Below are 27588 nucleotides of genomic sequence, written 5' to 3'. Positions count from 1 at the left end.
GTGTGTGTGTGTGTGTGTATATATATATATATATATATACATACACACGCACACATGAAATTTATGACCCATTGCAACTTTTTTATTTTATTTCAGGTATCTATCAACAGGAGACTCATTCCGATCAATAGCTTTCAGCTACAGGGTGGGTTACTGCACAGTGGCAAGAATTGTAAAAGATGTGTGTGAGGCAATATGGTCTGGCATGGTCCAGGAATACATGCCTTTCCCTGAACAACACCACTGGAAGAAGATCGCTGAAGACTTCCATAGGCTATGGAACTTCCCCAACTGCCTGGGAGCAATTGATGGGAAGCATGTTGCAATACAGGCCCCATCATCAACAGGGTCCATGTATTACAATTACAAAGGGAGCTTCTCCATCGTCCTCCTAGCAGTAGTTGATGCCAGGTACCTTTTCCGGATGGTGGATGTGGGGGCATATGGGAAAAGCAGTGATGGTGGGTCCCTCTGTGCCTCTGACTTTGGTAAGGCCCTCCACCAGGGGACCCTTGACCTGCCAGAGGATGCACCTTTACCAGGAGCAGAAGACCTCCAACCTGTGCCACATGTATTTGTGGGTGATGAGGCTTTTCCTCTGAAGAAGAACCTTCTCCGACCCTATCCAGGAAAACACCTTGACAGGGAGAAGCGCGTGTTCAATTACCGTCTTTCCCGTGCAAGGAGGATGGTGGAGTGCACATTTGGGATCCTTGCTGCTCAATGGAGACTCTACCACAGAGTGCTTGGTGTTTCACCAAAAGTTGCTGATGCAGTGGTGAAGGCCACTTGCATCCTTCACAATTTCCTTCGCTTTGAGGATGCTGGTGAAGAGGAAGGAAGTTGTGTCCCCCTGCCATTAGAGCAGCAGCTTGCTATGCAGCCCATCCAGCGAGTAGGCAGCAACAACGCCTCTAGGGAAGCACTAGAAATTAGACAGAGGTACACCACCTACTTCTCTTCTCCTGCAGGTGAAGTTGCATGGCAGCATTCTGTCCTCTAATGCCTTGTCACTACCATCACTACCATCAAGACAACCTTTAGCATGAACATCAGGACCACTACCATCAGTAACATCAACATCAGGACCACCACCAGTAGTATCAAGAAAGGCTCTTTTAAGAGCCACCCAAAACCTTAGAAAATGAGCATATTTCCATTTTTGCTTTCACCAGCAAGCTATACATTGCAACAAAAATAAAACACTGACCAAAATTTAAAGTAAAATAAATGACTGGGAAAGTAGATTAATTTAAAATATATTTTTTAATTTCCATGTTCCATGTACAGATTCATAAATAAAACAGTGTCATAAAAATAAATATAAAAATTGAAGCAATGTATATAAGTAATAAGTATTCCTGTGTGTCTGTGTGTGTGTCTGTTTGTGTGTATGTACGTATGTGAGTGTTTTACTAATTGTCAGAGGTAAATTCTGCCTCATGTAAAATCTGTTGGAATTTTATTTTAACCTCTGAACGACGGCGTGGAGGAAGGCGTCTCAAAGCCCCAGATAAACTTAAGAGAAAATGCTCGTCATCGTCTGGCTTATTATTAATTGCCTTCAGGACACAGCGCTGATATTCTGAGATATCTGGCTCATATATATATATTCTCTTTGGAGCCAGAGTGCGACACAAAGGTATTTCAGGTGTGCAGGGTGGTGGCACATCAGGGGAGTCAGGAGATCTAGGCTGTGCGCTGTTGGCCTGGGTTTGGGTCAGTGACAGGGATTGTGCATTCTCATCTGTTGTCTGTAAGGGAAAAAAATAAATAATAAAAATGATAACATATACTGCTGCTATTACTACTATTAATAATAGCCTAATAATTCCTTTGACAGAAAAAAAAACGTCAATAATTGCAATTTATTATTTATTATAGTTCACATAGTATGCTACACTACCTCCACTGGTGTTACCAGGGACTCGAGGAGAGCCTCTACACTGACATCCTCCTCACATGTCCTATTTTGACTGAAATTGCTAGAGGTGTCCCTGTCCTGGATGTAAGGCTCCAGAAAGTTTAGAATGGACATAAACTTCCACCTCCGATTGCCTCCTGCTGCCCCTGAACCTGACCTCTTTCTCTTCATTTTTCTCTCTTTTATATGTGTCCCTCAGGTAACATTACTTCCACTTTTTACGACATGTTTCTACTGAAATTTATATGGACAAAAAGATTAGTCCGTTTGAAAAAAACAAAAATAAAACAACTGAAGCAAGAAAAATATTCTGACTGCCAGACATTAACGTTACATATATACATTTTAACAAACAAAACTGTTTGCAAGCTAGGCTACATAGCTTTTTCCTTATTTCCTAATTAGTTGTCTAGGTAACTGCTGCTTACCTGGTAGACCCACGGCAAAGGAAATGTTCCTCCAGGCATTATTTTTCAAATTTACATTGTGGTAGTCTGGGGAAGTCATCTGGTAGAGACATGGATGCTCAGAAACCAGCAATATTAATTTCTCCTCCATTTTTCCCATTGTTGTGCTTGTTGACACGTCGTTGTAACAAAATGACAGTTGATCGGTGTGGAATTTGCCCCGCCCCTCCTGCACTCTGATTGGTTAGCTGACTAGAACGTGACAGTGTTGAGCGCAGCGTTTTATCCAAAGTTGAACATTCTTCAATTCTCGGCGCGAGAAAAAAGCGCCCGAACGCTCAGCGCTCGGCACGCTCCTGGCGTTTTAAAAAACGCGGCGCTCCCATTGAGAACAACTGAAAAAATACGCTAGCCACGGGGAAAAACGTTTTGGTGGACACAGGGCCTAAAGAGCGCCAAAACTGTATTTATTGTTTGAATTTCGTTATGAGGACCTAGGACAGATCCTTGTGGCACTCCATATTTTATTGGTGATAATTGAGATGACTCCCCATTTAAATGAACAAGGTGGTAGCGATCGGACAGGTAGGATCTAAACCATCTTAAAGCCTGCCCATCATTTCGATCTCTCTCGCGCTGTACAGCTGAGCTGCGTTTAGCAGGTGTGCGTCAGCGCTGCTGTGCTGCAGAGATGAGCACTGTTTGAAACTCTTTTTTTCCACTAAAACTTTGATGCGCATTGTCTCAGTTTTGATACGCGAACATAACAAAAGATGTGATTGCAAAACTATCAGGAAAAAAGGCATTACATGCAAATTTTTAAGTTATAACGTAAATATATATAGTCGCCAGTGGCGACCTCAGCAAAAACTAAACTCGCAAATTAATATTTTTGGTCGCAAATGCCACCGTTTTAGTCGCAGTCTGGAGCCCTGTAGTGAGACTGAGGTAAAACTGAGTGGATCAGAAGCCTTTGTTGTGTTCGTCCAATCAAAATGCTCGGAACGAGCAGACTTTCCTACCTACCTGTTAACATGTATTAGCATACCTCTGTGCACCCGCAGACAGGATACCTCATCAGCGCGTTCACATACGCCATTGCAGACAAAACGAGAATGGCAGACAGATATCAACAACCTGACCTTCCTTCCTGGTATTGTAGTACTACTAAATGTACTATAAAGTTTTCTCGTTGGTGAATGACACATGATGTATTGTAGTAATGTTGTCTCTGGTCGTCTGGTCTGTGTGTGTTCATGTGTTCAGGAGGCGTGGCTTTGGACAGTAATTTGAGAAGGGTATAACTGCAGCCCGGAGATCTCCAAATGGGTAAAGCGCGGCTCTGCTTTGTTTACAGCGGTAACCAAGGAAACACTATTGCGGTCGGTTCATAAGCAGTGTTGCCAAGTCGGGGTGGGAGCTCCAAACTAGGGCGTGGCTTCCTCCCATTGACAGACAGGCACATGACACGCATGCGCAATTTCCCCCCCAATCCACTTCAGTGCAAACTCCGCCCCACAGCTAATTCTAAAGATTTTATTGGTTGTGTCAATTAAAGTGCTTATTTCCTACATTATGCTACAAAAAATGCTAACCCCTAAACCTACCCCACACCTGACCCTAACCTTAACCAGTGAAATTGACTGCACGGCGGGATTGGCGCTGAATAGCGTGGTAAAGAAAGTTGCAGTTCAGGAGATAGTAAGATTATGTGATATGAGATCGTTCCGTAACTCCCCAACTGGACCTCACCGGACAATGGCACCTTTTTAGCTACACCCAGCGTCACTACCCCATCCTACCCTGCAAATTTCGAGCCCCGGGACGCTCCAGTTGTATAGAAAAAAGCGATGTGCTATCAGGCTAAAGTTTGCATTTTCCAAGATCTCCTACTGCACCTTTTATGAACATTACTGTCAATACTGTCTGGAGAGTGTAGATATCCCTCTGGCCATGATCTTTGACCTCTGACATTTTTAGGGAGTGGTGCTGTACCGGGTGCGATGGAAGAACTATTCATCGGACGATGACACCTGGGAGCCTGAGGCACACTTGGACGACTGCAGGGAGGTGCTGCTTGCCTACAAGAAGGCCCTGGCTGAGATGAAGCCAAAGAAGGAAACTGGCATGGTGAGACTGTTTAGATGTGTGTTCACATGATTGCAGTTTTTCTAAGAGCTTGTACAGACAATGCAATATCTGGTTTACTTGATGCAGTCTTTGTGAATATTGATTGTGCTCCATTGTACCTAGAAGCTGCCCATGAAGAGTGATCTGTTCGATGCTGATTCTGAGAGTGACAGTGAGAAAGAAAAACACAAAGAATCACCTATAAAGAAGAAAAAGAAGAAAGTGGAGGAATCAGATGATGAGATGCCTGTGAAGGAAAAGAAGAAAAAGGAGAAATGGTGGCAAGATAAGCCTCTGCCTGCCCCTGAGTCTGATGAGGAGGAGGTGGAGAGCAGGGATCCTTCCCCTGCACCTCCTAAAAAAGACACAAAGAAGAGGCTCATTGAATCTGATGAGGACGTTGCCCCAGCTACTCCTAAGAAACAAAAGAAGCTTGACAAACATAACGATGGAGGAAAGCAGAAGAGAGAGAGTGGAGAGGACCGCAAGAAAAAGAATGTAAAGTCAAAAAAAGAGATTGATTCATCAGATGAAGAGGATGAGAAGAGCGACGTGCCCTCTGAGTCCCACATGGATGATACGACGAACATAGAAACAAATGATTCCTTCAAAACAACAACAGCAAAAACCACAGACAAATCTGCGAGAAGTGAGAGTGGAGGTGATCTCAAGCAGGCCAAGCAGAAAAAGACCAAGTCTGACCCGAAGCTGCCAGGTTTCAAAGACCTGATTCAAGAGAGGAAGCCTAAAAAAGTGGAGGTTTCAACAGCCACACCTAAAGAAAGTAGTGCAAGCAAGCACAAGAGCCTTACTAGTAGCAAGAGCACTAGCAAGTCTTCTCGCAGCGAGGACGAGCCCGACTCCAGTGACACGGGGGCAGCTATGTCCGCACCCAAGTCAAAGGTTAAAAGCAAAGGAAAGGAAACAGCCCCACCTTCTCAGAAGCTCTCATCTGCATTTTGTTCCTCCTCATCCTCCACAGCATCAACAGCCCCCATCAAGCCCAAAGAGGAGGAGCCGAAGGAAGAAGCTGGTGAGAAGGGAGGTGCCTCTAACTTGTTTGAGAAGTTTCTGTTGAACTGTGAAGCAAAAGATCGTGTACCAAGGAGACAAGCAGACCAGAACAAGAATGCAACTCCAAAGGTACAGGTCTAAAACTCTGATGTAACACATTCTCTTTTTTTGGTTGTAAGGTACACCTGTTAAAACAACTAGTACCAGATTATTATTATGCTAATTCAAAGAAAAAAGTGAAAGAAGTCACTTATTCTCACCAAGTGTTATTTGACCAAAATACAGCAAAAATTTCACTATTTTAAAAAATATGTAATATTGTGAATCATTGTTAGTTTATTTCAAATACGTTTTCTCACCTGTTTTCTATTTGAATATATTTTAAAATGTAATTTATTCCTGTAGTTGAATTTTCAACTGTTATCCAGTCTTCAGTGTCACATGATCCTTCAGAAATCATTCTAATATGATTTGATGCTCATTTCTTATCAATATTGAACACAGTTGTGCTCTTTAATATTTTTGCAGTTCAGGAGATAAACAGTTAATAAGATTATGCGATATGAGATCGTTCCGTAACTCCCCAACCGGACCTCACCGGACAATGGCAACTTTTTAGTTACACCCAGCGTCACTACCCCCTCCTACCCTGCGAATGTCGTGCCCGGGGATGCCCCCGTTGCTTGGAACAAAGCGATAGAGTAAAATCTTTCCCCTGCGCTGATGGCTCGTGGGTGATTCCCGTTTATATCATTAAGCAGAGGTTCAAACTCCAGTCCGAACACCACTGGCCACAAGCTTTGGGATCTGCTCTCACGGAGAATATTTACTTGTATAGCATATTTTATTTTAGATGAACTAGAAACAATGTTACATTTATAAAGTTTTATTTTGAAATGTAAGTCAATAACAATTGGCTGGAGCCAGAGCCAATGGTGAAAGTCTTTGCACGAGGAGACCCCGCCCCATTTTGGAGGTTCTGCCCACTTTTGGAGTTCACGCCCCATTTTGGAGATCTCCGGTCTGCAGTTATATCTACTTGGGTGATTTGCAGGGAGGGTGGGATGTACGCTTTCAGTGCTATCAGGCTAAAGTTTGCATTTTCCAAGATCTCCTACTGCACCTTTTATGAACATTACTGTCAATACTGTCTGGAGAGTGTAGATATCCCTCTGGCCATGATCTTTGACCTCTGACATTTTTAGGGAGTGGTGCTGTACCGGGTGCGATGGAAGAACTATTCATCGGACGATGACACCTGGGAGCCTGAGGCACACTTGGACGACTGCAGGGAGGTGCTGCTTGCCTACAAGAAGGCCCTGGCTGAGATGAAGCCAAAGAAGGAAACTGGCATGGTGAGACTGTTTAGATGTGTGTTCACATGATTGCAGTTTTTCTAAGAGCTTGTACAGACAATGCAATATCTGGTTTACTTGATGCAGTCTTTGTGAATATTGATTGTGCTCCATTGTACCTAGAAGCTGCCCATGAAGAGTGATCTGTTCGATGCTGATTCTGAGAGTGACAGTGAGAAAGAAAAACACAAAGAATCACCTATAAAGAAGAAAAAGAAGAAAGTGGAGGAATCAGATGATGAGATGCCTGTGAAGGAAAAGAAGAAAAAGGAGAAATGGTGGCAAGATAAGCCTCTGCCTGCCCCTGAGTCTGATGAGGAGGAGGTGGAGAGCAGGGATCCTTCCCCTGCACCTCCTAAAAAAGACACAAAGAAGAGGCTCATTGAATCTGATGAGGACGTTGCCCCAGCTACTCCTAAGAAACAAAAGAAGCTTGACAAACATAACGATGGAGGAAAGCAGAAGAGAGAGAGTGGAGAGGACCGCAAGAAAAAGAATGTAAAGTCAAAAAAAGAGATTGATTCATCAGATGAAGAGGATGAGAAGAGCGACGTGCCCTCTGAGTCCCACATGGATGATACGACGAACATAGAAACAAATGATTCCTTCAAAACAACAACAGCAAAAACCACAGACAAATCTGCGAGAAGTGAGAGTGGAGGTGATCTCAAGCAGGCCAAGCAGAAAAAGACCAAGTCTGACCCGAAGCTGCCAGGTTTCAAAGACCTGATTCAAGAGAGGAAGCCTAAAAAAGTGGAGGTTTCAACAGCCACACCTAAAGAAAGTAGTGCAAGCAAGCACAAGAGCCTTACTAGTAGCAAGAGCACTAGCAAGTCTTCTCGCAGCGAGGACGAGCCCGACTCCAGTGACACGGGGGCAGCTATGTCCGCACCCAAGTCAAAGGTTAAAAGCAAAGGAAAGGAAACAGCCCCACCTTCTCAGAAGCTCTCATCTGCATTTTGTTCCTCCTCATCCTCCACAGCATCAACAGCCCCCATCAAGCCCAAAGAGGAGGAGCCGAAGGAAGAAGCTGGTGAGAAGGGAGGTGCCTCTAACTTGTTTGAGAAGTTTCTGTTGAACTGTGAAGCAAAAGATCGTGTACCAAGGAGACAAGCAGACCAGAACAAGAATGCAACTCCAAAGGTACAGGTCTAAAACTCTGATGTAACACATTCTCTTTTTTTGGTTGTAAGGTACACCTGTTAAAACAACTAGTACCAGATTATTATTATGCTAATTCAAAGAAAAAAGTGAAAGAAGTCACTTATTCTCACCAAGTGTTATTTGACCAAAATACAGCAAAAATTTCACTATTTTAAAAAATATGTAATATTGTGAATCATTGTTAGTTTATTTCAAATACGTTTTCTCACCTGTTTTCTATTTGAATATATTTTAAAATGTAATTTATTCCTGTAGTTGAATTTTCAACTGTTATCCAGTCTTCAGTGTCACATGATCCTTCAGAAATCATTCTAATATGATTTGATGCTCATTTCTTATCAATATTGAACACAGTTGTGCTCTTTAATATTTTTTTGTGGAAATAGTTTTTTTCAGGAATCTTTGTATGTACTGTCACTTTTGATCAATTTAATGTCCTCATTAAATAAAAGTATTAATTTCTTTACATATCTTACTGCAACCAATTCAATGATAGTTTAAGTATTCATATTTTTTGTTACAGACATGAATGATTTTTTGCCTTCAAAATATTTAAGTTATATGTTTGTGATTTGACTTTTTTTCCACTTGTTTTACAGGGTGCAGGGAAAAATGACAAGAAATCAAAATTGTCAAAGCAATCTCCTGCACGGAAACCTGATTCAGACAAGACTGAGAAGGCAAAAGATGGTAAAATAAATTTGTAGCTCGATTACATTTTTAATGGTCTTGTGTTTTTTGTTTGATTAACCACTACATTCTTCTCCTACCAGTGCCTCGACCTGGTCAGAGTCCCGTCTCTATGGAGATCGATGAGAAACTGGAGAAGGGAGCATCTGAGATGGAGAAAAGTGATAAATCAGACGAGCCGGCCCCCAAGTCTAAGGAGGAATTACAACGAGAGCAGAGAGAGGAAGAGCAAAGGAAGAGGAAAGAAAGGTTGGAAGAAGAAGAGAGAAAGAGGAAAGAAAGGATTGAAGAAGAGGAGAGAAAGAAGAAAGAGAGAATAGAGGAAGCCCAACGGGAGAGAAAAGCACGCATGGAGGAGGCACAGAGGCTTGCAGAGGAGGCTCGGCAAGAGCGGCTGGAAAGGAAGTCCATGACTGAGTCAATAGCGTCTCCTGACTCAACAGAAGACTCCAGATGGAAGGACAAGAAGAGGAGAAGGAGGGACGACAGTGAATCACGGGTCTTCGCTGCCTGCGATGACAATCAGGACTCTCAGGAGACCATGGAGCGCTCAGACAAAACTCCTGGTTTGTATTTGGCAAAAAGTTAGATTCAACTTAGAAAACATGTTTTGAGACACCTGCATTCTGTTCATTTGCTCTAGGGATGCACGGTTAATTGAAATAAAACTAAAATCGTGATTATCGATTTTAGTGAGATTATCAAACTACAAAGGTTGCGATTTAATTAAATATGCGCAGTGTGTTTTACATTTACATTTAGTCATTTAGCAGACGCTTTTATCCAAAGCAACTTACTAATGAGGACAATGGATGCAATCAAAATCAACAAAAGAGCAATGATATGCATTACGCAAGTGCTATATTAATTCTCAGTTAGCTTAATGCAGTACACGTGGCAAGGTTTTTTTTTTATTATATAATAAATAAAAAGAAAACATAGAATAGAAAAAGAATATGGCAAGCTAAGAGGCCTTTTTTGCTTTTGTTAATTGTATAATAAATAAAAAGAAAACATAGAATAGAAAAAGAATATGGCAAGCTAAGAGGCCTTTTTTGCTTTTGTTAATTGTATAATAAATAAAAAGAAAACATAGAATAGAAAAAGAATATGGCAAGCTAAGAGGCCTTTTTTGCTTTTGTTAATTGTATAATAAATAAAAAGAAAACATAGAATAGAAAAAGAATATGGCAAGCTAAGAGGCCTTTTTTGCTTTTGTTAATTGTATAATAAATAAAAAGAAAACATAGAATAGAAAAAGAATATGGCAAGCTAAGAGGCCTTTTTTGCTTTTGTTAATTGTATAATGAATAAAAATAAAAGAAATAGCTAGAATACAAAAAGAATAGAGAAGCTAGTGTTAGTTTTTTTTTTTTTAAGAAAACAAGCAGTTAGTAAATGAATAGAGTGCAAGTCAAAAAGGGACAAGTTGTTTTGTTTTTGTTTTTTTTAGAGTCCACCCATGATGAGGATTATATGTTTAAAATTGTATGTAAAATTATATTTTATGTAATATTTTCTAATGTATGAACCGGTAATATTTTTCTTAAATACTCTTAATTAACAGTGAAATATTACAATCATAATTTTTCTTATTTCTTATGTTTTTTTTATTTATTTATTTATTAAAAAGAATCATAATAGAAATAATAGTATTTAATAATATAATCTCCATTTTTGGCCAATTTGTAAGCCTACAAGCAAGCACAGCAAACTAGGTTTTTAAATCGCAATAACTATATTTATCAGAAAATTTGCAATTTGATGGGTTTTTTTTTTTCCCCATATCACTAGCTGTTTTCGAACGAAAGAACACATCTTATTTGATCAATTGGCATTTTTCTATTATAATATGTATTATAGGCTATGTGTATAGTAGCTGATATAGTGGGGAACCCAAGATGTTTTTGAGTCCCTGGATGCTAATAACTGTGTTTCTGTGTGACAGACAGGGGACCGCCATCTCTTAATCTTGGGGTGGAGCTCAAGCTGGACTGGATGACACTGGAGGACTTTCAGAAACACTTGAATGGAGAGGATGAGAATCTCTCTCCTCTGGCCTTAACTCCCCGTGAGTGATACCCACACAGAAAAACAACAGCACAAATCAGGCCCATCTTTCATTTATTGTAACATTTCAGTTTTCACTTGATTTAAGTTTTCTTAAATATTTTCCTCTCCTCTTCTCCCTTGCTCTGCTTACCATGTAACTTTCAGCTGAGCTGCGAGAAGCGGTGAAGAATGGGAATTACCTGGCGGTAAAACGTGCACTTAGTTCCAAAGAGGACTACAATCTGGACCAGGAGGTATGTTACTTAATTCCTTTTCGCTCTTCCTCTTTTTTTTTTTCTCCTCTCTGCCTGTCTCTGTCTCGAATCTTTATTAATCACCCATCAGAGACCTGGGTCATGTTGCTGTTGTTCATCATGTGTTAACCATTACTTTGTCAGTGGTTTCAGTCAAACATACTTGTCTATAGTACCTGCAGAAAGTTATCTGTTAACATTTGTTAAAACATCTAATATAATGTAATGAAATATTTGTATTGAATCAATAAAGAAACATACTTTTTGTATCAAGATGATGTAATTAGAGCATCTACTAGCAGAGACTAACTGGACCTTTTGCAGGGCAGCCATACCTTGATGCCTCGGTTTAAGTGCAGTTTGGGAGGATGCCATGTGAACATCTTTGAATGTTTTGTGTTTGTGCTGCCACCTGCAGGACTCTAGCGGCATGTCCTTAACACTGCTGGCTGCTGCAGGCGGTCAGGATGATGTCCTCAGGCTGCTCATTAAGAAAGGAGTGAAGGTCAACGCTAGACAGAAGAATGGCACCACTGCCCTGATGCATGCTGCTGAAAAGGTGCAGAACAACACTGCTCTGTTCAGGAACTCTCTTGATGACTGTTTTCACTCTAATCACTAATACAAGAGAGTATTAGCATATTTATTTAATAACTCATTGTTCTGTTTGGTGCAGAACTTCTTGACGACAGTGGCCATTCTCCTAGAGGCAGGAGCATCTGTAAATGCGCAAACTCTGGGAGGAGAAACGGCTCTCATGAAGGTGAGAGGGGTGTTATATTGACCTGGGAGTTAGATCTCTGCAAACAGAAACTGGTTTGTTAATGACCCTATGGTTGATACTCTATCATTCAAATGTGTGGGTTCATTAACATAATGTTAAAAATGTTTTTGAAAGAAAAAAAAAAACTTTTAAGCTCATCGAACTGCATGTATTTGATCAAAAATACAGTAAAAATAGTAATAATATGATATATTATTACAATTTAAAATAACTTTTAATTATATCTTATTCCTGTGATGCAAAGCTGAATTTTCAGCAGTCAATTACTCCAGTCTTCAGTGTCACATGATCCTTCAGAAGTCATTCTAATATGCTGATTTGGTGCTCGAGAAACATTTATCAATGTTGAAAACAGTTGTGTTGCCCAATATTTTTTTGAAAACTGTGATGCTTTTTTTTTTCAGAATTTTAAAAATAGCATTTACTTGAAGTTTAAATTTTTTGTAACATAAATGTCATTGCTGTGACTTCTAACAGTTTCTCAATTTCTCAAGCAACCTTGCTGAATAAGGGTATTAAATTATTTAAAAAAATAAATAAAATTATACTGACCCCAAACTTTTTTATGGTACTATATATTGTTTTTTTTAGTTTGGATTAAGTTAAGTTATGATTAAGTTATTCTCTAGCTATCAGACAGTTTGCACTTTTAGGTTATAACATTTGGTATGCTGAGTGCTGATTGTTGAATTATTCTTTCTAAGGCTTGTAAGAGGGGCAATGCAGATGTGGTTCGCCTCCTGTTGGAATATGGCGCTGACTGCAACATCTTGTCTAAACACAAGAACACTGCCTTGTACTATGCCAAACTTAGCAACAATTTGATGGTGTATGATCTCATCAAAGACCATATGCAAACGTGAGTGTTTAATTGTTGCATTACTCAAACACCTCCACATATATTTAAAGATATAGAACACAGGCATGATAAAAATCTCACTTAAAATAAAGGGCATATGTGAAATGCATCTTGTAGGTTATCAACTGTGGCGGAGGAGACAATCAGAGCTTATTTTGAAACGCGACTGGCCCTGCTGGAACCTGTATTCCCTTTGGCTTGCCACAGATTGTGCGAGGGACCAGATTTTTCACTGGAATTCAACTACAAACCCCCTCAACACACACTTGCAGAAGGTAAAATACTCACTTCAAATTCTTCTGTTCTCAATTACTGCAGTTTTATTTTCCGAATTAGTGTGCCATTATTGTGCTTTCTGTCTCAGGATCTGGCATCCTGCTTTTTATCTTCCATGCAAACTTCCTTAATGAGATCACAGCTAGACTCTGCGGGCCTTGTAGTGTCCATGCTGTCGTCCTGAATGATAAGTTTCAGCTGCCCATCTTCTTGGTAAGACACTGATGTCACAAGCGATCCTTATTCAAATGCATTGTCTGTTTGTTCTGTTGAATGTCTACAGTCTCTCACACTCTGTGTGCTGCTCCCCCTGCAGGACAGCCATTTCATATACTCTTTCAGTCCTGTTCAGGGAACCAACAAACTGTTCATCCGTCTGGCAGAGTCGCCCACAGCAAAGGTACCTAGGACTGTCACACATTATTATTTATGAGATGGTTTAAATACTGCTTTATAAATGCCTGAACATGCATCAAAGTAGGGCGCGCCACGTTTTCATTTTTAAACGTGCGGTGCTCATGTTTATTCAACAAAGTCAACTGCCACAAATAAATCAATGTATGGGAAACACTGGTAATGTGTATTGAAATATCAGAAATGTGTTTAAAAATCATATCACCATTATTGAAAAAAATGTATATCGTGATATATATTGAAGGGGTCATATGACGTTGCTAAAAAGAACATTATTTTGTGTATTTGGTGTAATGAAATGTGTTTATGCGGTTTAAGGTAAAAAAAACACATTATTGTCCACATACTGTACATTATTGTTTCTCCTCTATGCTCCGCCTTTCTGAATTGCGTTGATTTTTACAAAGCTCATCGGTATGAAAAGCGAGGTGTGCTCTGATGGCCAAACAAAGTATTTTCGCTTTCGCAACGAAACACACAGCGTCTCCACAACATGGCGGCGGCAGTGGCAGCAACAATAAAGTTAAGCCTTCTTTCTTTGCATGAACATATGGGCGGCGTTATGCAAATCTTCCCACACAGTGACGTAGACATGTGGGTGCGTTTAAACAAGGCGTTTTAGGAGGGCATGGACCAGTCTTGACTTTTATAAAGAATATCTTTTGGGTTTGAGACTTTAGTCTTTGCAACTTTAGGGATCTTATTTATTCACGAACAGCTTGTAACACTCCAAAGAGAAAGTAAAACTTTAAATCGCATCATATGACCCCTTTAATATTGAATAATTGTTCAGCCCTACACCAAAGCAAGCGTGAATAATTGAGATAGGGCTCTGTAAAATAAGAGCTACTTGTCGCTAACTGGGTTTCCATGGTTCTTTGGAAATATCAGGGAATTTTAAAGTTAGCGTAAAATTAACATTCTAGTTTTTAAATGCATGTTATTGATCGTTTTGTGAACATTTCATCCTTGTATGTTAATTTTTTGACCTGGTAATTCTTTATAAAAATATCGCAACTTGACCTTTCAATTAATGATATGACAGACATTTCTAATCATTTAGACCAGTTAATTGCATTCAGATCTGCCTCCATCCAAACAACAACTGACAGATAGAACCAAGTCATGCCCTACATTTTTTTCCTTTTTTGATCACCAGTTTCCCTCAGTTGTACGTCAGTATGGAAAAAAAATCTTATGCTACTTCCATTAAAATGCAACTGGAATGCTGTTTTATTTATTTTTTTGCCTCAAAGTCATGGCAGTATGAATAAAAAATTGTGTCTGATTCGTTAGAGAATCTTTGAGTTTGGTTCTTTTTAATGATCCATTCTGAATTATTCTTTCATTTTTTTTATTTTTTTTTTTATTTTTTAATATCCTTAAGTAATTCAGACTGGAAAGGTCATGGAAAAGTGGAAACTGAGCTAAGCAAGCCTTATGTTAAATGACCCTTAATTAAAATGTAGTAATTTGGACATATGTGTTTCACTTTTTCCACAGGTTAAACTGCTAATTTGTGCATACAGAGTCCAACTACAGTGATGCCACAGTCCTCCCTTTCAGGTCAAAGGTCACTGCAGAAGCTCGGCCTCCCCAAGAACTGAGACTTTTCCTACACTTGACACGTGCTGAGCAGGAGACAGTTTAGAAATGGTTATGTTTTACTTTGGGGAAAGACTGTAGTACTTAACAGTTCAATAAAAAAAACAGTCACAAATCTCAGTGTGAATTTTAATACGTGCTTGGTTAAGTGTTGCAAGTGTTTAATGCGTTTCCGGAGGTCTGATTTTGTATAGCACCTGCATCACACATGAAGGTCGGCAAATGTGACAAATTAGATTTGTATCTGAAGGTCATTTGTAACTCTTGTTTGTAAAGTGTTCCTTTTATTTTAATTTTTTTTCTCTTATAAATAGAATAATTTATCACTCCAGATTCACCTACTGTTTTGTTTTATGTTCTGTTCTGTTTAACCTGACCACACACTCATCTGATGTGCTTCTGTCTTCATTGCTTGTGCAGAGTGAATGATGGAACGAATGAGCACTTCTTGGCTCCCTGTTGCTTTGTGCTCGTGGGACTGTGACAAAACTGGACCCAAGTGTGACTTTGAACTCCAGAGTGGGTGCTTTAAAAATACAAGTTTCCATATTTTGTTTCCGGAGAATGTGATGGTTTTTTAAAGGCATGAATCCTAAATTGGACAAAATGAAGCCATTATAGTTGAAGAAATGTTTGAATGTATACATTTGGATTGTGAGCAATTTTAAGGGCTAATTTGTTTTTGCATTGAGAGGAGGAAGATTGAAGTCATCCAAGTAGGTGTGATCAGTAGAACAGGTTCTTTTAATACTGATTATTAGGGAACGTGACCCTTTTCATGTATGTACCAATGTGTTGTCAGGCAGGTTGTACATCAGTCTCAGTTTAATTTCTTATTAGAGTGTAGTTATGTAACTGTTCAACATGCAGCAAATGAGCTCAGGTCATCTTCTGGTACTGATCATACAGATTACACGAGTGTAGTTTTCACAAGCATTATGTAAAGTTATTAATGATGACTGAACTAAGAGTCAGATCAGGAATGTACAGCTGGGCTCATCTTGAAAGACCTTTGAAGCGCAGTGATGTTCTTTTATTCTGTTGCTCATGGCCTACCTCTCTTTGTCCCGTCATTATATTATTAGTAGTGAGAGAGACTGCTCATTGATTCACTTCCTCTTTTGACTACAGTAAATAAACTACATATATTTCCATAACAATCAATATTTTGTCTTCTCTCCTATTTACTATAGCAACAATAATTAAACAGTTGTTCTCTTAATTGGTGCAGCACTAGAGACTTGCATCTCTCTGATTTAATTTATATACACATTCAGTGTAACAAAGAAGACTGTGTTTCAGATGAATGTTAGAATGTATTCAGATGGGAAAGATGGTTCATTGCCAACATATGCACTAGAGATGGATGTGCTACAACTGCCTTCAGCAGGGGTGCCCAATCCTGCTCATGGGGGGCCGAATGTGTAGCTCCAACCAGCTCCAACACAATTGCCTGGAAGTTTCTAGTAGGTCTGAAGACCTTGATTAGCTGCTTCAGGTGTGTTTAATTGGGTTTGGAGCCAAACTCTGCAGGACAGTGTTTGGAGGCCCCTGGTCTTCAGTATATAGTCTGTAAAGCAGGGGTGTCCAAACTCAGTCCTGGAGGGTTTGGCTCCAACTTGCCTCAGCATACTTCCCTAGAAGTTTCTAGTATGTCTAGCAAGACCTTAATTCACTGCTTCAGGTGTGTTTACTTGGGGCTGGAGCTAAACTCTGCAGGAATGGACACCCCTGCTACAAGGGCAGCAACAAAAAGACAAACTGGATTTTTGACATTTTCCAGTTCACTGGATGTCTTCAAACTAGTAAACACTGGATTACCAGCCAACAGCTTTAAGGACAAAAAAATGTCCATGTACAAAAGTTTATATAGGGAAATATAACAAACATTTCTGAAAACACTAAGACAAGCTGGGTTATTCTGAGTAATCATATAATTTTGATAAATATGTACATGTTTCATATCTGGCACATGCATCACAATATGTACACCTTGACATTATTTTTGCTGTACCCACAGGGGAAGATTTTCCTTGTTCTAGAAGCAGAGACTTTAAAGTGGGTCTTAAAACAAGCCAAAAGGGCACAGTGGTTCAACAGAAAATCAACAGAATGGATAAACAAAATGGAGCTGAGTGGATTCACCTAACTACTGATATCTTCAAAAACAAAAATACAAACGTTGGACAAAATCAAATATGTTTGTTGTATCTGTCGTACAGTTTTGAAATTTAATTAATGTTTAACTCCCTATATCACCTCAAACTGTTAAACAATAGGCCTATTTAGTGTCTGTTTTGTCAAAATAAGTCTGTACACTAGACCTAATGGTCTTACCCAATGTTAATTTTAATACACACATAGTATAATGTCGGCTCTAAAGCACGGATCATTTTTTACCAATACTAATAATATTGAGTCTCACAACGTGATTTCACGAGTCACGATTGACAAACTGGGTCACTCAATTCATATCTTTCTTCGACCCCATCAGTGCCAACTTGTGCTGGGCAAGAGGGTGTTTTATTTTAATCGGGCTTTAAGGACACTTGTTTTATTAAGCAGCTGAAAAGTTTGTTTTTGTATGTTATGTTTCGTAAAAGGATTTCTTGAAGATTTTTTTTTTACTTTGGCTCTTGCGCAATGCATTTCCGCCCCCATGTTTTCGTGCTGTAGTGTACCTCTCACTTTTATTATTTCAATACAGACTGCTTTAGTGTGTATAATTACAGCCAACTAAATTCAGTGGCATTTAGCAATTTTGCTTTTCAATCTGTATTGCTGGATACTACCGTTTTTTTCTTATAACACAATATACATATCCATTATTTGTCAAAGCGTTCATTTATATTCCATTAGGATGAAATCGGTCGAATTCTCTTTCACCAAAACAACTTTAAAATCTAATTTACAAATCTTACATTACTTAGATTATCGAATAATATAAAACTTCATCAAGATACGTAAAGGTCTGTCATCCTGTTCCTGCTAATCGTTGCTCAAATGTTTTTCGCGTCCATGAGTCGATTCAATTTAATGAATCAGCTGAACCAGTTCACAAACCGGATATGAATAGGCTTGTTTGAGATGCGCCTCGCCTTGCCTGAAATGTTGGTGAGAGTAGGCGGCTGCAGTGAGGGGAGGAGTGAAATAAGCGCAGTCAAGACGGACAGTTCTGCCCTCTCGAAGTGGAGCAGATACCAACGAGATCAAAGGCAGATATCGCGTTATTCTCACTCACGTGCTGTGTTGCTTATAAACATGATATAATTTCAGTTCTGATACCTTTATATGAAAATAAATATGATGAACAAGACACTTAAAGTGCTTGCTATTTAATTCCATACGAAAGGTGTATTTATCATCCATTTTTACTTTAATACAAACATGTATTTTAGATTTTTATAGAAATATGACATAATCACATTATCTCACACAGAGATCGCACTGTCATAGTGTTTGGGAACATTCATGCATAATTTAAATACATAATCACATGAAATCAGATAAAAAAAATAAAATATTTTAGAAGAGAACCGCAGCATCACAGGTGTCTGAACCAATGAGCATTAAGAGCAAGTCGGAGGTAAGTCGGACACATTACACGTTGTCGGTGATCCCAAGGGTCATTTTCTCTTGTTAGTGGTACCGGCATGCATCTCGCGGTGATCACCGGTGATCGATTCTGCGCAGAATTTGCTCATCTCAAACAAGCCCAATGATTCGGTCAGATCTGTTCTCGAGTCAACAACTCACTGACTCGTTAAACCGAGAACCGTCTATTTTGAACACGTCTGATTCACAACGAGACAAGAAGCGATAAGAGCGTTTCGATTTTACCGATAAACCGCAAGTTACTTTAATAGCAAGAAATAAAACGTACTTGAAAGATGTTCAAATGTGTTGTAAATGGACATTATTTAGCATACAAACGACAACATTTCAGGAACTGAATCGTAGCTATAATTTACGTAACTTGAACACATGAAATCAGAATAAAAACACTTGACATTCAAAAACGTAACAGAAGCGTAAGATGCCTTTATATGAAACGTTTTGTCACGCTGGGCTGTCATGGACCACGTGGTGGCGTTATTGCGTCATGACGTAAAAAGAATCACCGAATCGTTTTGAACCGAGTCATCGAGAGGAACTGTTCGAAAGAAACGATTCCTCTAAACGAGTCGGACTTCCCAAAACCAGCGCGCGCACGATCCCGTGTGAGTAGCGCGAAGAGCTCGTTTCTCCTCCCACGCGCCTGGAACGTCAGTACGTTTTCACGCATGCGCGCCAGGATTCATGTCAAGGCACAAAAGTGGCGCTCTATCGTCTCCAGCTCTAATCCGGTAAGAATTTCTCTGGCGTTTTGATGCTTGAACTGCGCGTAATTGGCCAAAGTTTTCACAACTATGTCCGCGGCGGAGCTCGAGCCGAGAAAACCATCGGGGTCACCTGTGTTTGTGCGCGAGGGGAATTTAACGTGCAATTTTACCCCGCCAGAGGTTTCCCTCCTCCGCCGTGGCAGGGTGCTATTGCCTATGCTGTCGCGCATTGTTTCGCTCGCTCTCTAATGGCGGACATGAGGCAGTGCTACCCGCTGACTGAAGGGGGCAAGTGATTTACCAATTAGTAAATATCGCTTGTTTTTGTAGCTGAATACTAGATGTGCTGTTAGCCCCTAGTTAAATGGACAAACTTGGAATATGCAGTGAAATATTTGTGGCTAGTCACCTATAGGCGTTATAGTTGATGTTTCTTAACAGTGCAGCGCCCCCACAGGGCACCACATGTATTGCCTTTTGATTGCCAGGGGTAAACGCTCTTGGCTAACTTCAATTAAACCTTCACTCGAGTGTAATACCAGCAAGAAAACTCAGTTCTCGTAGAAATCCGAAAGGGAGTCATAAGTATAGACAAAAACAGACGTATTTTCTGTATTAATGTGCTAGAAGTGTGTTGAAATTGGTCACAGTATTCTTCTATATGTGTTGTTATTCAAAGAATTCGAATACATGAAATTCAAATTTAGTTTCCCTCCAGTTTTCTCGCGGGGATTATTTGCCTATAACTACTTCTGACAAATTTTTTTCTCTACAATAACAATGGCACAGTCTCGGAGGCTCTCCTCCCTTCAGTTCGCCGCTAATCCAATGGCTGCATGCGCCAGAGAGGCCGGGGGTGGGAGCACAAGCGACACATGGGCCGGGGGTTTTGCGTGAAAAGGGACAGCTGGGGTAGATTGCGAGGCTCCTCCCGCCTGGGGGTCTCTCCTAGCAAGTTTGCGGACCCGTTGGCCCTTGAGTTTCCTGAATATAATGAAAGCCTATGAAGCACAGCGTGTTGACGTCGTCATCCGGTTGCCTTGACAGCGCACGGATCGCGGTCGGGTGTGTGTGTGTGGATACGGAGGGTCCGGAGTCAAGGGCACGGCCCAGGGGTGAATGGTAGGAATAGGCCCAGAAATGACTGATTATGTTGATAATTGACACAATTGGTGCTAGAGAAGTGCAGCTTTATGGGGCCATGCAACTGTGATGCGTTTTAGTGGGGACCTTTGGAAAACAGTTGCGTTGTTGCTCAGAATGCAGACTTGGCACTGGCATGGCGCATGTGCATGTGATTATATCACGTCTGAGAGGTGGATCAGTAACACTGCATATACTTTCCTCTCTCCAGCATCCTTATCATGACATCAGCCTGCAGGGAAAGCCCACAGATTCAAAATGCTAACTTGTTTGTGTCACATCAATTTGAGCAGTGTTTTTGTATGTGCTGCTTGGCGTTGTCTCCATAAGGAGTCTGTGCCGGCATTGCATCAACATTGGGATCTCAGCTGAAACGAAGCATTCAGTGTCAAAGCCTGGGAATGGAGGGAGATACACTCCAAGCTCTGCATTGCAGTCCAGATGTATTAAAGATCAACCAAAAGTCTTTACAATGGATGGACTGTCATAGCAGATACAGATTTCCAAATGCAAAGTTGTAGCACATTGATTCTTGTGTTCTACTGTGCATTATGGAGACTAAACTGTTGCAATCTACATTTGTCATCACTTTCTTCAGAGACACCAAAAGATTCGATGTCAGTATGTTTCTTTTTAAATTTTTTTGTTTGTACTTTAAAAGACTTGTTGATTGGCATTGATTTAATTTTTATATGACAACAAATATGGTCAAATGGTGTTTGTTGAGCTCTGTATCAAAAGCCTAAACGGGGCATGTGTTAATGATATGAGAGTTACTGTTCATTTATTGGCCTGTGAATAATTTTGGTTGCTTAGTGATGATCATTTTATGATGGTGTCATGGATACTTGGTGACTCGAGATCATTTGTTGATTGGCATTGATTTAATTTTTATATGACAACAAATATGGTCAAATGGTGTTTGTTGAGCTCTGTATCAAAAGCCTAAACGGGGCATGTGTTAATGATATGAGAGTTACTGTTCATTTACTGGCCTGTGAATAATTTTGGTTGCTTAGTGATGATCATTTTATGATGATGTCATGGATACTTGGTGACTCGAGATCATAATTTGAAGTTTTAAAAACCAATAATAATAATATTAATAATGATAATAAATCTTTTTCACTGTCTTGCATTTCAGAATTTTTACTTTCTTGTTTTTCCATAATTTGAAGTTCTTAAATAATCATAATAATTTTATGTTCCAAATCTTATTCACTTTCTTGCATTTTGGAATTTAAAACTCCAAATCTATAGTTCCAAATCATTTTACACTTGGTTTTTCATAAATTGGAGTTCTAGAGTTCCAAATGATTTTCACTTTATTGCATTTCAGAATTTGAAGTTCCACATTGTTTTCACATTTTTACATTTAGAATTTGAACTTCACCACTTATTTTTAGACATCCTTAGTTGTAATTGGATCTTGTAATAATCCCTTGAAAAAATATTGACATCTGTCATTATTAAAATGAGACTGACTTGTTCAATTTTGGCAGTCTAGCCGGATTTGTCATATTTTGTTAATCAGTTTAGGATCTTTACGAAATAAAGGGATTATTGATCAGCAAGCCAATTTTATTTTCTATTCATCATTATTCGTGGCTCTTTTTTTGCTTCCTCAGGTAATTGTTGACCTCATTGTGTTTGTGTCAACAGGTTGTTGCCTAAGCGATGGATGGAGATTTGGAAGCCAGGGCAGATGTTGAAGAGGCAGGTACAGTCACAGGGGAGGAGGAGGGGGAAAGACATATGGAAACCACACCCAGAACAGAGCAGACTCCATCTGCAGATGAGCCACAGACAGCACCAGACCTGCCCAAGGCCTCAGAAGACAATGATGATGATGTAGTATTGGTGGAAGAGCCTCCTGCTCACTCTCAGCCCCCCAGTCCCACACCTGCAGAGACCCTCGCTGCTGCCAAAGACTGTGCGGAGTCGGCTACCACGGCAACAGCTTCCTCCAAGGCGCCCAGTCCTCCCGCCTCTGCAGCTACCACCAGCACAGCCGCGTCCACAACAGCCAAAAGCCAGAGCGAGCCAATCGTTATTGACGACGAGGAGGATTCGGAGCTCAAGGGGGCTGCCTCTTCCTCGCTGCCGCCCCCTGAGGCCGAGGATGCCCTGAGCAGTACGGAGCCTGACTCTGAAATCAAAATTACTAGCGTAACCACGCTGGGAACGGACTCTTCGGCGGTTGCCATGGCAACGTCAACAGCAACGCCACTGGCGCTGTGCGCTCAAGAGGATATAAACCTCATGATCACGAACGTGACGTCGCTGAAAGGCGAGGGTGGTCCAGCGGCCACACGGTTGGATGGATTGGAGGGGGCTGAGAATGGTCTGCAGATCAGCAGTGCGTTCAGCCTGAACCCAGAGGCCCAGCAGAACCAGGGTACAGCCAGCAGACCTTCACCCATGTTCAACCCGGGACGCATCGGTGCTGCGAGCCAGCCTGTGCAGAATGGAGAAACGGGCACACACCAAAGATCTGGTAATTCATCCTCATGTATCTGCTGTGTCATCCTTTACACAAAATACATGTACACACGGCTTGCATTGTTTGCTTCACTAGTACTAGAGCCCTATGAAATCCGTATTATTTTTCCACAAATTCCATTTTTTCTGTTTTAATTTTTCAGCATTTCATTTTTTTTTCCTTTTAAATTTTTCTAGACTGTTTTAATGGGTAAATTACATTTTAGTAATCAAAAAGTATGTCTAATTAATTAAAATCATGAAACTTACTATATTAAACAACAGTTGATTAAAAGATTAACAAAAATTAAATTTAGGGCCTATGAAATGTTTTATTATTCTGCTAAATAAATTCTGGTAAATATTCCTTTAAAAATAATATTTTAATAATAATTTTAGTAGTAGTAGTAGGAGTATCATGACATTAAGTAATATTTCTCTCAAACTTTTATTTTGACGGGTTGCTGTGAAGAGCTTTCTTTTTGTTTGATATGACGATAGTTGTTTGATAGTTTTACTCTAAAGAAATAGTAAAATGCTCATGAAGTAACTCTCAGAGTAGATCTAGAGATTGTGTACATGTTGGGGATGTGCGCGACGACTAATTTGACTGTCGCTTAAATGAATGTTTTGTATCCGACTCGTCGACTAGTCTAAAATCAAGAAACCCCCAGAAGATGGTAAGAAAAACCCTCTGTGCGTGCGTGTAGAATAGCCTATATAATAGCCTATATTTGAAATACTTAATCTATGAATCACACTGTCAAATCCCTCAATGAATTCCGCTTGCCACACACTTGCCTCACATTCCCTCTGTGCGTGCGTGTAGCATAGCGTATATAATAGCCTATATTTGAAATACTTAATCTATGAATCACACTGTCAAATCCCTCAATGAATTCCGCTTGCCGCACACTTGCCTCACATTATCATCATTTCATTTTAGGTGGTCGTTAAAAAGAAATTAAAGAAGAGCATACACTCAACGTCAGTCAAAGCATAGCTTATTTATTCAAATCAGCTGGGGAAATGCAGAACAATGGAAAATCAATATTATCAACGTGGTCTGGTGAAAGACGGGACCTGAGGCGATTAACAATAAAATTCCTGCACTTGAAAAAACGCGCTCGGCAAGAACTGAAGTCGCAGGCACGCAGAGATAACGAAAAGCAAGCCAGAAAGCGCCTGGACATCCCACACCACCGCCGAAGTGGGTGTTCGTTACAGGAATAGAGGGCGCAGATGGGATCGCAGCACCGACGGGTTGTAGTGAATGATGTGATTGACATTTGCTGGCTTTGGCCAGCCTCTAAGCTAACGCCTACGTGCTTGTATTGAATATGATTACGCATCGCTCCAGTAGAGTTATTGTATTTGACATTATACAGTTTACACAAAACTTTTCAGTTTCCTTCTAATTCAAAATAATCCCACACCTTCTCGTCTTTTGCATGGTCATTTTTGAACTCGCCGCAACTGACACGAAGAAAACGCATGTGAGGTCTGAGGTAAAAATGTAGTTTCCGCCCAGATAAACTTTTACAAATAATGTATTATTTTTCAAACGTTTTATTTTAACTTGTTATTTAAAATGTTTTAAATGCAATGTTAAAATGATGGTAATGTGAATGATAAAATCCTGTTGTTGTTTTTCTTTTTTTTTTCTGTCGTGTAATCGACTATTGTTTTCGGTGTCGACTAGTAGGAGCTGTACCGTTTAGTCGACTAGACCCGCACATCCCTAGTACATGTACTTGTATATTGAGGAGGCAGACGCTGAAATCACCGCGAGCGTCACGCATGCTTCAGTGTAGTAAACGAAACCTGTGCGTCTGCATCATTCATTCACACAGAGACTCGCAGAACATGCAGGATTCATATTAAAATTGTATTTTTGCAGCTTAATATTCACAGAGACTAGTCCATGTCATGTTTTAATTTAAGTGTACTGACCTACTTTTGATGTATCATTCCAAAATTTGGCAAATTTATGACATTCGGCATTATACAGTAAATTCCATTATGACTGGATTCTGTGATTCCATCTGCGTTTTCCGCATCGCTGAAATCATAGGGCCCTATAGTACAGACAGAACAATACCATATCTGTATTAGAGGTTTCATTTTCCAAAAGCAGTGCACCATTATCCATAATGCATGTAGTGCAAAGATGAAGAGTTTAGTAGGAAACAGTAGGAAAGATGGTACACTGACAGACTTCTGGCTCTGCATCTGTTGTTTTTGTTGTTTAAAATCACAAATGTTACAGAAGCAGTGACCGATCTTTTCTTTCGTCTTGTGACATACATCTAGAGTGTAACTGTTTATTAAATAAGGAAAAAGATGGGACAGGTACTTGGTCCTATACGTCGGTTGTTGATTGGTTTTTGAGATGGTGTTGCATTTAAAAGTGGATGCAGATGAGCACAAGCTTGTAGGGGTGGGTTTAAGAATGCTAAATGATTGGAGAAGTCCTGCATGATCAGAAGAGAAGTCTTTCGTTTTCAAAGGAAGGTCCAGTTATGACTTTTTGATTAAACATTCAGGTCAGAAAAAAAAAAAATAGAAATGAAACATACACTGATGAATTGTTCACAATAAAATCTGTAATATGCATTTAGAAAATAGAAAGTTCATTCAGGTGCTTATTTTACAGTAGTTTATGGTTGTATTCTTTGTTACCAAGATTCACAAAACAGAAGGTTTTGCGGTGGTCTTGTCATAACATGAGATTTAAATCCTTTTTTGCTTCTTTAGATTCATGGATCTCCCAGTCGGCCTCTTTTCCCCGTAACCAGAAGCAGCCTGGAGTGGACTCTCCGTCTCCTGCAGCTCCTCTGCCCAAACCACCCTGCCAGTCGTCCTCAGGATCCCAGCAGCCGCAGCGCACCATGAAAGTCACATGCGCCAACTGTAAGAAGCCTTTGAAGAAAGGCCAGACTGCGTACCAGCGCAAGGGCTCGTCCCACCTCTTCTGTTCGACAACCTGCCTGTCTGCCTTCTCCCACAAGCCCGCTCCCAAGAAGAGCTGCACCATGTGCAAGAAGTACGACTTTTAAAATGAGTTTGAGAGCGTAATCTCATGTCTGAAAGTGCCAACTTAACCACTCGTGTTTGTACAAACTCATTAGTTTTGTTTTTTTTTTCTCATTTAAACGTTCTCTCTTTTGTTTTCTCCCAGAGACATTACCAATATGAAAGGAGGCACCATAGTGGCCCAGGTGGACTCCAGTGAATCATTTCAGGAGTTCTGTAGCACTGGCTGCTTGGCAGCTTATGAAAACAAACAGAATCCTCAGAAGAACCAGCTCAAAACAAAGTGCACCGTCTGTGGAACGCTCACTGAGGTCAGACAATTTACATTCTGCTATACTTTTGATTTTGTTTGAATCTCCCGTAGTCATAATTAGAGCCCGACCAATATGGGTTTTTCGGGGCCGATACCGATATTAGGGAGTAAAAAAAAAAATATTCTTACAATATACAAATACAATATTCTTTTTGTATATTATAGTACAGTACCAATCAAAAGTTTGGACACTTTCCCATTCGAGGGTCCAAACATTTGACTGGTACTATATATAGAATACAGTATATACATAAACAGAATATGTATACATAAACACATTTTTTGCAATGATCACTCAAATGTGGTGATCAAACACTTATAATGACGTGACAAAGATACGTAATGGAGGCAGGACATTTTATTATCCAAAATGAGTCTGACATCAGTGCACTGAACAGTAAAGTTGAAGTTTATTCAACTTTAATTCAATTAAATTCCATTCAACCAGGGCCGGAGTGGGAGTCATTTTCAGCCCTGGAGTTTCATGCCTTAGAGCGGCCCACTTTAGTTCACGACTGACTATAGCTATTACAATAATGTAATTAAAACTTCAGTAGGATATAAGTCTGCAATAGTGCACTGTTCTCTACAGACTTATAATTCATTATATTTTTCTACAGCTTGTTTTTTATTATTATTATTATTTTACTGGCCTTTTCAGCGCTGCCTTTGCACTTTCTATTATACATTTTTTTAATCTATTATTTTTTTGCTTGCATATCTCCAACAAAATATTTGTAGGCCTTCTGTACCATAATGTCTGCCTGCAGTTAAAAAATTCTCAGAAATAATCACGTTTGATTTGCTTAACCTATATTCTAAAAAGAATTTTAATGTCATACAAGCAACTGAACGTCTATGAAACGTCTATGCACTTACATTTTTTGAACTAAAATGGCTATTATTGCAACCATATAGCCTATGAATGAATGAAAATGCATCTTTTTCAATTAAAGAAAACTTATGGGCTGAGTGTGGGCTGCTTCTGGTGCTTGGATTTCTACTTCAATAAAATGAGGTCCAAGTTTAAGAATGCGCTAGAAGTTAAATTTTTTTTTATATATTTTATTCTCTATTTAACAGCCTTAACTTACAATAGTGAAAGACATCTCCCCTCAGGTAGATTAAATGTTTTCCTGCCTTGCTAAATTTTGGGCTCATGATCAATAAATTGCATTCGCCCAAACTGATTTGCCGAAATCAAATCGCGGACGTATGCTCGAGTCCTGCTCGGAGCAGCCAGCAGAGGATTCCGCTTGGTCTTAAAGCCTTCATCAAACGGCTATGTTCACAAATAAAACAATATTTTGCGCATAAATAATGATTAATTATCAATTGAGAATTTGTTATTCATATGGTCTGGTG

At 39.8% G+C, this 27588-nt stretch overlaps 2 protein-coding genes and 1 long non-coding RNA gene across 7 annotated transcripts in view; 2 read left to right on the top strand and 1 right to left on the bottom strand.

Annotated features, from left to right (window-relative positions):
- Nucleotides 1-16088, top strand: part of LOC107668876 (M-phase phosphoprotein 8-like) — a 40666-nt gene extending 24578 nt beyond the window's left edge. The window contains exons 2-15 of one of the 5 annotated variants that reach the window (XM_016460911.1): nucleotides 4312-4461; nucleotides 4588-4683; nucleotides 7041-7973; nucleotides 8594-8684; nucleotides 8768-9250; nucleotides 10633-10755; nucleotides 10902-10990; nucleotides 11409-11549; nucleotides 11667-11753; nucleotides 12479-12633; nucleotides 12751-12908; nucleotides 12998-13122; nucleotides 13226-13309; nucleotides 14827-16088. In XM_016460911.1, coding sequence (XP_016316397.1) covers nucleotides 4312-4461; nucleotides 4588-4683; nucleotides 7041-7973; nucleotides 8594-8684; nucleotides 8768-9250; nucleotides 10633-10755; nucleotides 10902-10990; nucleotides 11409-11549; nucleotides 11667-11753; nucleotides 12479-12633; nucleotides 12751-12908; nucleotides 12998-13122; nucleotides 13226-13309; nucleotides 14827-14868 — 2757 coding nt within the window. In that variant the 3' untranslated portion in view covers nucleotides 14869-16088. Of the gene's footprint in view, nucleotides 1-4311; nucleotides 4462-4584; nucleotides 5605-6581; nucleotides 6831-6953; nucleotides 7974-8593; nucleotides 8685-8767; nucleotides 9251-10632; nucleotides 10756-10901; nucleotides 10991-11408; nucleotides 11550-11666; nucleotides 11754-12478; nucleotides 12634-12750; nucleotides 12909-12997; nucleotides 13123-13225; nucleotides 13310-14826 lie in introns of those variants that run through there. The other 4 variants (XM_016460908.1, XM_016460907.1, XM_016460910.1 and 1 more) reach the window with 4 other exon arrangements.
- Nucleotides 16089-18912: 2824 nt separating this feature from the next.
- Nucleotides 18913-27588, top strand: part of LOC107668841 (zinc finger MYM-type protein 2-like) — a 27383-nt gene continuing 18707 nt past the window's right edge. The window contains exons 1-4 of the mRNA XM_016460856.1: nucleotides 18913-19274; nucleotides 22056-22890; nucleotides 25632-25920; nucleotides 26056-26221. Coding sequence (XP_016316342.1) covers nucleotides 22071-22890; nucleotides 25632-25920; nucleotides 26056-26221 — 1275 coding nt within the window. The 5' untranslated portion in view covers nucleotides 18913-19274; nucleotides 22056-22070. The remainder of the gene's footprint in view (nucleotides 19275-22055; nucleotides 22891-25631; nucleotides 25921-26055; nucleotides 26222-27588) is intronic.
- On the bottom strand, nucleotides 23235-24843 carry LOC107668896 (uncharacterized). The gene is made up of 3 exons (XR_001631933.1): nucleotides 24832-24843; nucleotides 24275-24285; nucleotides 23235-23348 (listed from the first exon to the last, which is right to left on the bottom strand). It is a non-coding gene; the product is annotated as an uncharacterized LOC107668896 (long non-coding RNA).

Source organism: Sinocyclocheilus anshuiensis, unplaced genomic scaffold (assembly GCF_001515605.1).
Source record: "Sinocyclocheilus anshuiensis isolate Anshui unplaced genomic scaffold, SAMN03320099.WGS_v1.1 scaffold136, whole genome shotgun sequence".
Taxonomy (NCBI): Eukaryota; Metazoa; Chordata; class Actinopteri; order Cypriniformes; family Cyprinidae; genus Sinocyclocheilus; species Sinocyclocheilus anshuiensis.
Note: the sequence above shows the minus strand (reverse complement) of the source record. Positions and strands in the feature narration are given on the sequence as shown.